At 42.6% G+C, this 14811-nt stretch overlaps 1 protein-coding gene across 1 annotated transcript in view; it reads left to right on the top strand.

Annotated features, from left to right (window-relative positions):
• Positions 1 to 14811, top strand: part of LRP1B (LDL receptor related protein 1B) — a 1691377-nt gene that overhangs the window by 897678 nt on the left and 778888 nt on the right. Inside the window, exons 15-16 of the mRNA XM_088474914.1 lie at positions 13127 to 13249; positions 14051 to 14191. Coding sequence (XP_088331040.1) covers positions 13127 to 13249; positions 14051 to 14191 — 264 coding nt within the window. The remainder of the gene's footprint in view (positions 1 to 13126; positions 13250 to 14050; positions 14192 to 14811) is intronic.

The raw sequence follows: 14811 nt of genomic DNA, 5'->3' as shown, positions 1-14811 counted from the left end.
CTCTTCCATGTCATCCTCCTCACCTATTTGGGTAAATATGCAGATTTAGCCACTTCACAACTTGCACAATATTATGTTTTAAAATACTCATTGACACAAAATGCATGAAGGACTTACCGCCGCAATTTTGACCATTGTTTCCCTGGTTTGAAGCCATGTGTCTGCTTCCAGCATGAAATCATCCAGAAATTCTATGTGATTTCGTGACGTATTTATACATGCGTCGTTAGTTTGCGGCCGCATCATTGATTGTGCGTCCCTATGATTCATCCTTAATTTGTGCGGGAAAATAAACACTATTTATGGCTTGGTGTGTGTGGATTCGAGGTGGGGTTGTTGGAGTGTTGTCGGTGAAGTGGTTTGGATTTGGTTGGTTGGTTGCGTTTGGAGGATTTTGGAGAGTTGTTTTTTTGTTTGTTTTTGCTACATTTCTTTGGTTTTTCCGTTCGCATTTTTTTCATTTTTTCAACATCCTTTCCTGATTTGGTAAGTTTTGTGCATTCAAATTTGTGGCCAATTGTTGTATTCTTCTGTTTTGTGGTTAGTTAATTTGTTTAACACTCATTTCATATTTTTTTGTTTTTTTTTGTTTTCGGACCCAAAGAAGTTTTTTGAGGACATCTTATATATTCGAGTTGGGTAAGTCCATTTTTGGTCTTGCATTTGCGAATGAATTACCGCATTTTTGACTGTTGGTGTAGTGACTTGCATTTGCGAATAATTTACCGCATTTTTGACTGTTGGTGTAGTGACTTGCATTTGCGAATAATTTACCGCATTTTTGACTGTTGGTGTAGTGACTTGCATTTGCGAATAATTTACCGCATTTTGGACGGCTTATTCATCATATAATCCAGTTTTGCTTTTCCCTTTTCCATTTTTTGGGTCCATTTGAACCCTATTTGACGTACGGTGTGCAATGTAGTTTTCATCGATGGCCAAATGTGTTTTTCCGTTATTTTCTGTGTTGGCTTGCAACAATTTTTTACCTTAAAAAAAACCCTTTAAATTTTTGACGTCTCATTGTTGCCTTTTTTACAGTTTATACATATCATGACAATACCCCGGCATGTAAGCAGCTATGGATGGTATCAGAAAGCTAAGTTGTTTTTTCTTACTTTTGGGGTGGGTCAAAAGCCTTACATTGTAAACTTTGAATTTCAGATAGATCTGGGGCGAATTGTTCTGGCCCTGCTCCCGGAAGACGACCAACCTCAAACTCGTCCCAGGCGTAGGCATCGTAGGCATGCAAGGCCCCAGATATTTCGAACACGTGTCACCCTTTTCGGAATGCCCGATGATGAGGTTTTAAGACGCTACCGTCTACCTCCCAAAATCATCATAGACACTCTCTCATTAATAGAAAGTGATCTTGAGCGGCAAATTGACAGTCCAACAGCAATACCACCACTGACGCAATTTATGGCGGTGTTACATTTCTGTGCCTCAGGATCGTTTCAAACAACGGTCGGAATAGTGGCGGGCATCTCCCAATCCTCCTTTTCCCGGATCCTGAGGGCAGTGATGGAGGCACTTTTCAAGCACCTCCATCATTTTATTAAAATGCCTTTGGATATGGGTGCCCTTAGTGTGGCCAAGGCCAATTTTTACCAAATAGCTGGCTTCCCACACATCATAGGGGTTGTGGATGGTACTCACATACCACTTCAGCCTCCAGCACGGCTGGAGGCCATATTTAGAAACAGGAAACACTATCACTCCCTGAATGTAATGGTGGTATGTGATGCCTCCCTCCAGATCCTGTCCCTGAATGCTAAATTACCCGGAAGTGCTCATGACTCCTTCGTCATCCGGCAATCAGGGATATGGCAGAAATTAACCAACCTACAAGCTGGTGATGCGTGGCTTCTGGGTAAGTGGAGACCTTTAGTACATAACAATGTTAAGCTTGATACACAGTGTTCCTGATGTGGTCTATTTTTGTTCACAGGAGACAGTGGATACCCTTGCATGTCCTGGCTGCTCACTCCTTATTTGGCTCCCACACCAGGGCCACAAAGTGCGTATAATTCCGCACTTACAGCCACCAGGCAAGTGGTGGAGCGCTGTATCGGCCTTTTAAAAGGCCGATTCAGATGCCTCCACCGCTCTGGTGGCGAGCTCATGTATGTGCCGGATATGGTGTCTAAAATTGTGGTCCTGTGTGGGATATTTCACAACATTGCCATAAGGAGTGGTGTCCCAATGCAGCCAGAGGATGCCTTACCTGAGGATGGCCCCCCCGAGGTTGGTCGAAGGTCAGTATGTGGGGGGGCCATACGCGATGATGTGGTGGCCAGATTTGTTAGGTAAGTTTGTTCAAAACTCCAGTGTTTATACCTAATGTGTTTTTTTTTTTGGGCAAACATCTAATTTATTTTTATTTTTCTCACCATCTTCTGTTTGTTCACATAATCTTTGGCACTCCAACGCTCACTACTTCCTGCTACCCTTACCAAACCTGGATCTGGTCCTTTTGGGCATATATTCTGGAACCCATATCGCAACGCCATGTTTGTGGAATCATGTTGGCATGGTCCTTCGTCAACCAGTTCTTGATTTTGTGTTTTTATTTATATTTTTCTTGGTATGTGTTGTATTTGAATTTATCACTGTGTATTTTTTTTGGGAGTGACCACTTTGTTTTCTCTGTTATGTGGTGAATAAATGTTTGAAGAGTGAAATGGTCTTCCTTTTTTGGGACGTTAACAGCAAGTGTAACCAGGTTAACACAAGTTACATTTGACTAAGGGGTAAACCAGTACTGACGCCAGATGAGCAAAACTGAAATATGTTTTCAGCTTTCCAATCCACACCAAAAGGAAGCCTGGCCCAACCTTGGGATTTGTAAGATTGGCCTAAGCAGCTTGCGCACCAAGTAGGAACCTGGAAAATGTAGAAATCTGACATTGACACTAAACCCAAAAAGGGAAATTACATTGTTACTGTTATGTGTTTCTGGTGTCTGTTTGACATACAAAGACAAAACACAATCTAACTTTTACAAAAGGGAAATCCTTGCAGGAACTTATGTCAGGCTAAACTATCTTGGTTTTGGTTTTTAAAAATGAGCCACAACGTATATTTGTCTTTAAAATTTTATTGGGAAAATACAACAAAAAAAAAAAAACTAATGCCGAAGGAGGCCAGACAGCCGGTCGAGGGCCACCAGAAGGCCGATTACATGGTGGCGCATCTGCCCCACAACATCCGCCACCTCTTGCCGACGCCTCTGTTCCTCTGTGGGTGAGAAAAGTGTGTGGGTTAATACAACAATAGGGACTCTACAGAAAAACATTAATTAAAAAACAAATCACTCCTAAACCCAAAAACATAAATAAAAAGTGTGGGCTGGCAAAAATACAAGGCCTAGGTACAAATTCCCACAGGTATGATATGTGTATGCTTAAATCACCAGGAAGAGGTAAAGGCAAACCTTCACAATCAACAAAAGTCAAGCCACAAAAACACGAAGAAAGGCACGACACATGATTACATACAAACAGTTTGTGCTTTAAAAAAAAATAATACAAAACATACCGGGAAAAAAATCGGGAGCTCCGGCAAAACCTCCATGATCCTCCTCGGAGGATCCGTCATTCCCCAAAGAATGGGGCGGAGTTATGCTGGACTCCGGGGAGGGGGTAATTGGAAGAGGGGTGGGTGGAGGAGAGGGGGAAGTGGGACGGAGGGGAAGGAGTCCCGACATTTCCGGGAGAGGGTCTGGGAAGGATGGGGAGGAGTGGGGAATAGGGGAAAGATTTGGGGTGGAGTGTTGGCTGGGGGTTGGGGAGAGTGGGCGGGAACGCCGACGTTGACGGCGGAGTCTTGGCTGTCCCCCTAAAATATGTCAAATAAATTGCGTTTAGTTTATGGACAAATCCGGCCAAACAAACAAAAAAAAAAAAAAAAAAAAACAAACAAAAAAAAATAGCAGTAGAATTAAAAATTCATAAAAAGAGGGAAAACATGCAGACGCAGATATGAGTACAAATAATAAATAGAACAGACAGGAAAACATGCACACGCAGATATGAGTACAAATAATAAATAGAACAGACAGGAAAACATGCACACGCAGATATGAGTACAAATAAAAAATAGAACAAACAGGAAAACATGCACACGCAGTTTGCCCCACAAACACAAACATTAAAACCACAATACATAACACTTACTTGCCAGGATCTGCATGCGAAAGCATGCCAGCAAGCGGGGCGTTCGCCGTTGCAGGTCGGACCACCTGCGCTCCAGCTGCCCGATGTTGCGGCGTGATCCAAAGGACCGCAGGCGGGACCGTACCTCCGCATACGCGGAGCGCTTCTGCCGGTTGGTCATGGGTTCTGGCTGGCTGGTGATCCGGCGATCCATTACCTCCGTAAGCACCAGCAGCTCACGTCTGGTGAATGCGGAGGCTCTCATGATGGCAATGGTGTTTTTCTTAAAAATCATTTTTGATAAAGTGTGTAAAAATTTTCTGATTGGCTAATGTATTTTGGAAATTAACAGGAGCAATTTTATTGGTTAGTGTATGAGTCATGTGTTCGACAGGGCCAGAAATCTCTGGAGAGTTAGGATAGGCTTGATGCAGTGACATGCGTAAGCAAATTTAAATAAAGAAATGAACCCAGGGAAATATGCGGGGATACACAGCAATAGTACAATTGTTTAATTGTGGTTCACATGTTTTTTAAACAATACAAGCGAATGTTTCATCCGTACGTATTCTGCGGGTAAACACAAACACAGACAAGAGTAAAGTTTCTTGCATTGTGTTGAAAAAAAACAAACAATTAAGCTAATTGATACATTGATTGGCATGATACGATTGATGGAGGTAGGCAGAATAAAGGAGCAGGTAATCGACATCTGACAAGGACACTTCCTGTTTATACTTGTGCGTGCGTTCCTTTCAAGCCATTTCGGGGATGTACGCTCGCTATTTCGTACGCTCGTTAGTTAGAGGAGGGGTCGTCAGAGTTTAGGGAGGAATTTTAGATGCGAACGAAAATACGAGCGAGCCATTGAATTTAAATATTTTTGTACGTACGCCTAACGTACGTGCGCCCGCTTGCGTGCGGCTCTGAATGAGGGCCATAATCCCTTTGGCAAGCAAATCAGCAGGATTCCTCTCACTAGCTACAGTATGTGAACCACAGCAACAGATTCTTTCTCCACAAGCTCTTGAATAAAGTGATGACTGATCTCAATGTGCTGGGATCTTCTGATGTTTGGTGCTATACGGAAGAGCAATTGCACCTCTATTGTCAAACACAATGTTTATGGTGTCTTTATTGTTTATAAGACTCAGGGCCTGATTCAGCAAGGAACGAAAAGGAGAGAATGCACGCACTCGGCCAATGTTTTTGCACTGCGCATGCGTATGCATAGCAATGCGCGTGCGCAAACTAGCAATTGCAATGGGAACTGAATATGCAGAGGCTACGCAGTTCCCATCGCAGAGTGTTTGACAGGAAGTGCCGTTTGTGGGTAGTGACGTTGGGTCGACCGAACGCTGGTGTGCCAGTGCGTTGCAACGCCATTGCGGGGGCGATAAATTATCCACTGCAATACCATAGGCTGCCTATGGCCTCAGAGCGTGTGCTGAAGTTAGCAATTCCTGAGTGAGGTCTGACCTGCCTTAACTGTGCATATGGGTCCGATGTTACTCAATGTTACCAATTATTTTGCTGTATTGCACAAGTATACTGATGTGAGCAAGAGGAAGTGGGCATCCCTTATCTTAAGATGTGATCGCAATGCGATTGCAAACATTTGCATTTCACTGCTAATATTAGCAACTGTGGTGCATGCGTATTAGCAGAACAGCGATCCTTGCTGAATCAGGCCCTCAGTTCATTGAAAGTTTATTTAAGGTATATAGGAGCTCATTCAGAGTCACTCACAAGCGCTGTGCGCTCGTAAGCGGCTCGATGATTGTGCACTGCGCATGCGCCGCATCCGGCGTGCGTGTGTGCGAGCCCCGCTGAGCGACTGAAGTTCAGTCGCTATGGGGCTCACAACAAAACGGGGCGGCTGTCGATGGTGAGTGACAGCTCGCCCCATTTTGTGGGCGTGTAGGGGGGATGGCTGCACAAACGCAGGCATTCCCTTAGGAACGCCTGGCATTTGTTGGGCGGTCCAACTGACATAACTATTGATGTCAGTAGTGGACTTCCTGCTCTATTAGAGCAGGAAGTCCACTTGGCCTTGCGGCAGCTAGACCCTACCCCAGGGTCTCGTCGCAAGGCCGATGGTTGCGATTATCGCGATGGTCTCCAGCCCGCTCACACAAGCTGTGGGTGGTCACCCACAGCTTTGCGAGCAGCCGGAGACCAAATAAAAAATAAAAAAACATGCCCACAAGCCTTGCGAGTGCCCACAAGCAGCAAGCAGCTCTGAATCAGGGCCATAGCTTCCTTTGCTGATTTTGTCAATGTCATATACTCTGCCTTAGTGGTTGACAAGGCCACTGTGCTTCCTCTTCGACCAACTTACCGCTACGCCTAGTGTGTCCAGGCATTTAGGTGCCTGAGTCCATAACCTGTTAATAATTGTGTACTATCTGTGGTGGAATGCAGGTTATAATAGTAGACACCAGTGGAATCAAAATACAGCAGACAGCCAAAGTACTTAACCAAGTGTTTGATTTATTGAAGTATAGTAGATGTATTTCTACAGCCGTACTCGCAGTTACACACTTTGTAGATCTGGATGGAGCGGTGTGTGAGTGCAATATACAGAGGACCAGCCATATGATGGTAGTGATGCAGGTATAATACACAGGATAATATGCACAGGTTCTCTGTAGCTAAGTGGAACAAGTCTGTGTTCCACTGTGGCTTGCTATCACAGTGACAAGATGGCATTGTGCATGCACAGAAGACCAAACAGTTGCCATCTTGGCAAATGAGAATGCTTCAGTTATGGAGCATTCATGGTGGCAGCACAGTAGTGCACTCCATATTTCAACAGCAAGGACCCATGATGTTTATAATCATGTATATTTGTAATTTATTGTCTTGTACAGGCCCTCTGGCAAATTTACAATATACATTGTCTTCATTTTCTTTCCTTTTTATTATTTTTTTGTAGTTTTCAGCCATGTATTTATATGATCAGGTACAGTTGTTTCATTTTGGGTCATATCACTTGGCTGCAAAAACAACAACTTTTGCTGCTCTTATAAAGGTCTGGCTGAAAAGCACAAAAGGAGCCTAGAAAGAAAAGGCATTGCATTTAGTAAAGTTAGCAGCAATACAGCTTTTAGTCATCTGAATGTGCAAACCACATTTAAAAGGTGAAAAATGTATGGCTGTATACTCACATCCGACTGTAAGATGCCATCTTTAATAAAGTACTGAGGCCCTCATTCAGAGCCGTACGCTCTGAGCAGAGCGCACGCTCTGCATGAGGGCCGGGCTCCTTTTTCATGGAGCGTCCTCCTGGACGCTCGTATAGCTGTGGGTCACCACCCACAGGCTATACGAGCGTGCATTTTGATGGCCGCGATGGTCGTGACCATCGCGACCATCGAAATTGCGAGCCGGAGCCTGCGGTTGAGGTTTTCAACCGCAAGCTCCGGAGTGATTTTGGCTCTATCAGAGCCAAAATCACTCCCACTGACATCACTAGTGATGTCAGTGGGCCGGCTTCTGACGGGAGGCGTTCCCGTGGGAACGCCCCCGTCAGGGAGGCACGCCCCCGGCACGCCCACCAAAGGGGGCGTGCTGTCAATCAACATTGACAGCACGCCCCCTTTGATCGGACACAACGAGCGAAGGAAAGTCCTTCGCTCGTCGTGTCTGGCGCATGCGCACGACGGAGCTCCCTCCGTCGTGCGCATGCTCAGTGCAGACCATCGACCCACTTGCGAGCGTACAGCCGCTCGCGAGTGGGTCTGAATCAGGCCCTGAGTGCCTTGGCCAATCACTATTGTAGTAATGTCGGAAGGGAAGAACATACAAATTTCCCACAGATAAGACCCTGGTTGGACTCATATTCATGATTCAAGTACTGTGAGTCAGCAATACTGACCACCGTGCTAATGTGCTGCCCATTTTCTAATGTATATATTATAGCTAAGAGATTATGGCTTAAAGGGATTCTCCTTTTTTATTTTACTTACCTATTCGTAACCCTGACCCCTAACAGATTATATTTTTATTACAAAACAGTAGTACATACATTCCATTGTAAAGGTCTCCCTACACGGTGCAATTTTTTACACGATTTGCCCGTTTTCGATCGATTGGAGTGACCAATCGTGTAAAAAGTGCAGTGTGTGGGGAAGATCATGATGCAGATGCGCACCCCTGCCATCGTACATCGTCATCGCTGATGGATTGAACCTGTAGAAATATTTCGACCTATCGTTCACGATTTGACACACATCGTTCTGTGTGTGTGCACGATGGTCGATTTGTCATCACTGATCCTAGCCACTACCCTCCACTATTTTTAAATGTTCCAGCAGATACATTGTGAGGTTGTTTGCTACAAACAATATATTGGTAACTATCTGAAGTTGTTAACGACCCATCTATATCGTGTATGGGCACAATATCATTTGACCGGGAGAGTTCAGGAATTCAAGGAAAATCGCAAACGAGATTAAATCGTTTGCAAATCGCACCTTGTATGGGGGCCTTAAATACAGTCCAATGCAGACCGTTACCACTGATTGTTCTGCACAGCTCTATAAAATGACATGCTCATACCTACTGTAGAATCATTCCCTATTGAAAATTCTGAAGAATTTAGGAATGCTCTGAACCATCCATGCCACACCCATTTTATTTGAGTCCACACCCCTTCATACAGGTTACACACCTTTTCCATTTGAAATCAGAATTTTCCAGCAAAACATTTGACCTGTTGGAGAATGAATTATAGTTTAAGCATGTCATGGAATTCTTGACTTCCAGATTAATTTGTACTATGGGTTACTGGCGGTCAGTATACCGCGGTCAGAATACCGTAGTGGCATCCCAAAAGTCAGAATGACACCCGTAGGTATGTATACTACCACTAACCCTTACCCCTAACCCTCCCTCCCTGGTGCCTGAACTTAACTTCCATCCCTAGTGCCTAAACCTGACTTCCCCTCCCCGCACCCTAAACCTAACCCTCTCCCCTTAGTTCCTAACCCTAACCTTCCCCCTAGTGCTGAACACTAAACCAAACCCTCCCCTAACCCACAATACTTACCTTCGGGATGCTGGTGGTCGGGATTCTGGAGCCGGTATTTAGACCATCAGCATCCTGCACGACGGGATGCTTACTACATCCCATATGTACTGATTTGCAATTTATAAGAATTGTGTTTCATCAGGCAGCCCTCCTCTGTCACCCAAGTCAGCCCCCATATGTTTCATCAGCCATTAACTCCTTGTGTCCATGTCTGCGGGCGGCGCATGTGACGTCATAACGTCACGTGTGCCTCGTCTCAAAAGAAAAAAAGAAACTTTATACATTATACTAGGCAGCCGCCAACAAGCACCAGCGGCTACACGGCTCGAGATATCTAGACAGGGAAGGATCCAGGGGCGGGCCAGGATCCTGCCGGCCGGCGCCCCCAACTTGGCTGGCGACCCTGGCGAGTGCCATCCTGGCCAAGGGGTTGAAACACCCCTGTTGTGATCCATCGCAGATCGCAAGATTGGACAATATATATCAGTTTTTAGCAAGGACACGAGAAATTAGATTATGCATTATACTTATATAAGAAATACATTATGCTCATATAAAAAGAAAAGGCACATACAGAACTCTTCAATTCGTAATGGTAACTGTGAATAATCACTTCCTATGCCTCTTTTCGTTTCACTGTACACACTTCGCCCTTTCTTCTTGAAAGTAATTTGTACTTTAATTACATGCAAATGCAAAATGTTCTCCAAAATGTGTATTTTCCCAGAGATGTAGAATATGTGATTGCTTATTCAAGTGTCGGGATTTGCATACTGTAAAGAATAATGCACTTGATTCCAAGGTCATGCAATAAACATGGTTCTCGCTGAGAGCGTTCCCCCCTCTATTCATGTAATAGCATTTTTATGACTAGATTGAAAATCTGATCTAAACTTGATTACCGCTGGGTTCAGAAGTTAAATGATGGTGAAAAGCTTCCGCGCAGTCATTGTCGTCGCTGCCTTTCCGTTATTTTCATTTGTATGCATTTGAAAACACAGCAAATTAAATTTATGTGTCAAAATTATAATACATAAACCTCATTTTCATCCAGACCGAGGCACGAAGAGCGTAACCTCATTTCATAATATGCCCACATAAAGTAAATATTTATGGCAAGCATTGTTTTAAATTGTTTTTTATTTCATTTTAATTTTGTCTGCATATTGTCCCAGAGACCAAGATTCTGACTACATACATGTTATTGTTGCCATATTTTATGCAATTTTAGTTGTAATGACAAGTCTGGCATAATATTTCCTGTGAGTTTTTTTCGTATTTTTTTTAACTGTGAAAAAGTTTCACGTCACACAAAGTGGTAAACATGACTCTTATTTTTGTAAACTGGCTGCTCTAGGCAGACTTTAGTTTAGTATAATAATATACACAATGGTGCGTAATTTGGCTCCTGTACATTGATTAGTGAATGCTGATACCTGATTGGCTGCTTCGGATTGCAACAATTTACAGCGACACACTATATTTTTAAATAAGTCTCAATGTGTTTATTTAAAAATAACAAGTGGCAGAAGATTATTGACAGATGTTTGCACTATACGATAGATTGAATCGGGAGAATCAGGGGCTTGTAACAGACATTTTGTATCGCTGTATGCATGGGTGTATCTAGGGGTCTGAGCGCCCCTGGCAAAATAAGGGACTGGCGCCCCCCCACCTAAATATATAAAACACGTAGAGAGAACTGTGGGCGTCTTTTGTTTAGCAATCTACACAATTTTTTTTTCAGTAAAACTTACCCAGAGGTGCCATCTGGGTCATGTTGCTGCACGTGTCATGGGCAGAAGATCAATGTACATGGGGTGGGGTTCGAGGGGGCTGATCACTGCTGTGGGGTGGACGGGGCCAGCTACAGCAGCAGCTCATACAGAGGGAGGACTACACTGCTGTGGAGAGAAGGGGGCTGGCTAGACTACAGCATCAGTTCACACTGCAGGGGGGGGTCTGCAACACTGCATCAGCTCACGCTACTGTTGGGTGGTGGGGGCTGGCTACTGCAGCAGCACTGAAGCTGCACAGAGGCAGAGCACACATCACGAGTGCAGAGCTTGATAGAGGCAAGAAGCTGATTGGACATGAAGCCGTGCTGCAGTTCCTACCTAAAACAGGCACTGCTGTTAGGCTGTACGGTCTTCATTGAGGTGAGTAGCAGGATTGAAAATGAAGCCACGCTGCAGTTCCTAACTAATCAAGGCACTGCTGTTATTAAACAGGCAGCTGTGCGGGCGGCAATCGCTCCCCCACTCCACTCCCTTTATCGTCAAGTGCTGATGCTGACTGAGATCAACAGCAGCACTTTTGACAGGCAGTACTATTGGCCGTTGGTAGCACTGCCAGATGGCGCCGGCGCCCCCCCCCCCCTCAGCTGGCGCCCCTGGCGAGTGCCATCCTGGCCAATAGGAAGATACGCCCCTGGCTGTATGTCACAGCAAAAGAAAGTTATATATTAGCAATTTACCATGGCAGAACAGCCATTCTGTTTTGATAGTAGTAAACTAGTAATCCAGCCACACATGGTACTATTCAATTAGAATGGCTGTTCTCAAGCTCTGACCGATCAGAGTACAGTCATTCATTTTAATGGGAATGGAAGGCACTAGTCTATCATTCACGATGTGGTACCTCACAGGACAAGTTATTTGTTGTTCTATATAGTTTTCATTTTACCAAATCTGTGTAAGCTTACAGGGACTTTTTCTGCAGTGTGTCTATTTTTTTTATATATATTCTACTTTTTTTAATACTTTACAGATGCACTGCAGTTGCCAATGGGTCCTGTATGGGCATGGTTCTCCAAATGTAAGCATGCACATGCAGCTATCAAAATTGGCTATGACCGGGATTGCTGGGACATAAAGTGTGGCAATAAAAAAAAACATGTAATCTGTTTTTGACATGATTATTACCTTACAGCCACCTCTTAGGGGTGTGTGAAGGACCCTTAAGCTATCAGCACACTTTTTTTTTTTCTCTAGAAGGGGAGGCCCACATTTCTTCTGTGAGCCCAGTCCCGCAGTGCTAACCAGCCTAAGACAGGGGGGTCCCATGTTGTGTGATGACTTAAAATTAGCAGGGGGACATTGTTTTAAAAAATACATATTTATTTATTTAAAAAATATTTTGAAACTACGTTGGAATGCAGGAGATATGTTGGGTTTTTAACCTGCCACAAATCGCTGACAGCTTGGTTTCACCATCTATTACATTATTGCCAGTAATTTGGTTTTCCTCCACTTTATAATTCATGGATTTTAAATAATTCACCCAGACTTTATTTTTATTTTTTTTTGTGCAAAACTAACAATGCAATGTTTTCTTTAAATAACGGCCTTTTTAGTAGCTACAACAATTTTTGGCAGTTATTTATTCTTTTTTTATGTTTGCAAAATCATGTCTTTGAAACCAACTCATAGAAACATTTGTGTCTCTATTGTCCAAAACTGTAAAAAAAAATTGTGCGTAATTTATTATATTTGGAATAACTATGTAGATGATCTATGCCATTAATTTTAATGAGTCATTTTCTCAGCAGAATAAGTAGTCAATATTCATGCCGGTTATATCAAATTAATGATGAAATTATCTTTAAATAAATAACAACCAAATGCTTGGTCTAGTATCAGGCTTTATTTTTAGCTAAACAAACAACAGAAGTTTGTATTTTTAGGAAACTAATTGGCAGCAATAATTGTCATTGAGCTGCTAGCTGAAGTTTCCAGATAATAGAGAAATTTACTCACAACAGACACGTAAATACTCTTCCTGCTCTTCTCCGCCGGAGCTGGGTGCAGGGGAAGTGCAGGATGTTTAAGGAACCAGACAAATGATTTTCAGTGTTTGCAGTCTAGTCATATCTGTGTTACACTTCTCATTACTGATAAATTATAGGTTGCTAAGGTGTGTTTTCTATCTGCAGGTGACAACGCTTGCCGGCTAAACAATGGCGGCTGCGGCACGCTATGCCTTGCCATTCCTGGAGGGAGAGTTTGTGGTTGTGCTGATAACCAGCATTTGGATGAAAATAATTCAACTTGTGTGTGTAAGGCTTCATCAAACTTTTACCATCTACAATGCAAGAGAGCTAAACAGAAACACGCAAACACGGACATGTTGCCCTATATAAAACGACCAAAAGATGTATACACAATACATATATAATCAGAGCTTGGAGAGAGATAAAGTACCAACCAATCAGCTTCTAAAAGTACCAACCAATTAGCTTCTAACTGTCACTTTTGAAGCACAGCCTTTATAATGACAGTTAGGAGCTGATTGGTTGGTAATTTACCTCTCTGCACTTTATGTATCTCCAAGCTTTGATAAATCTACCCCTTAAGTTTCTAGTTACAGCTCTGCATTATATAAACATGTAACATTAGATGTGGTAGTCTTTTAAACAACATAAAGCATATTCCAGTTTAATTGTTGAATGTCAAGCAATATTTTACCATAGAACATTGTAGAGATTTGCAGATTTTTGATTGGGCACACAATTATCTTATGGCACAATAAATAGTATGGAATAATAAGTGTTGCCATCATACTAAATTCAATTCAAATTGTATTGTCCCCATAAGAGAATAAACAACTGATATGATCCCCTTAATATAATGTTAAAATAATATTGCCCTATTGAACATCTTGTTTGTATAGCAGCATCAGGAGTTATATCAAATGTTATTGTAAATCCATTTGCTGTCTTCAGAATCCATTGCCTATTAGTGCTGGTCAGCAGGTGATAGATTAGAATTATTTTAATATATTAATATTATTCTGTACATTTTTACAAATAAAATATAAACGCATATAAAAATGTTCTATTTTCTCTCTCCACTTTCAGTTAATAGCAATGGAACAACGCCTAAGCTGTGTAATTTGGAAGAATTTCACTGTAAAAATCAGCATTGTATCCAAGAAGGATGGAAGTGTGATGGAGAAGATGACTGCCTAGATGGGAGTGATGAAGGCGTTGAAGCCTGCTGTATGTATTTGTGATTTAGAACTTATATATAGATGGAACCAGACAGTGCGTTTCTATAGAATGTACCAGTGGGTGGTCTGATCTCCTAGATAACAAATGTATACAGCGCAAGACTTGTGCTGCAAAACCAATCAATCCATGTCTTCCTCTGATGAGATCTAACAAGATCAAAACATACTGTCTGCCCTGTGAATTTATGGCTGTGCATCTCTTATATCCATGCTAGCAAGATAGAGGCTCTAGGCTCTACACGTACATGGTTGTCAGTAGTGTCAAGCAAGGAGTGATTTGTTTATGTCTACCCAGAATTCTCAGTGTGAGGTTTAGTGCTTCACTCTTTGGTTCTCTCAGATAATGTAAGTTATTACAAACTAGCCATGGAAATGTGAATAACTTCTGTTATTAAACATTTCTTAGTGACAGAATAATTATCAAATCACAACCCTTTTGACGCACCATAAAAACCAAATTATAAAGAATACATTTATTTTAATAATTAGATATATTATAGAAGTGTTTACTTACAAGACCAGCATCAGTCTTTGAGTATAATATGAGACAGAGGGGGAGTTGAGAGAGGATGGAGAAAAAAGCAGAGGAAAATATACAGAGAGTTGCTG

Source organism: Taudactylus pleione, unplaced genomic scaffold (genome assembly GCF_031769625.1).
Source record: "Taudactylus pleione unplaced genomic scaffold, aTauple2 ptg000156l, whole genome shotgun sequence".
In the NCBI taxonomy this organism is placed as follows: domain Eukaryota; kingdom Metazoa; phylum Chordata; class Amphibia; order Anura; family Myobatrachidae; genus Taudactylus; species Taudactylus pleione.
The sequence above is the reverse complement of the archived record's forward strand: the minus strand, read 5'-3'. Positions and strand labels throughout refer to the sequence as shown.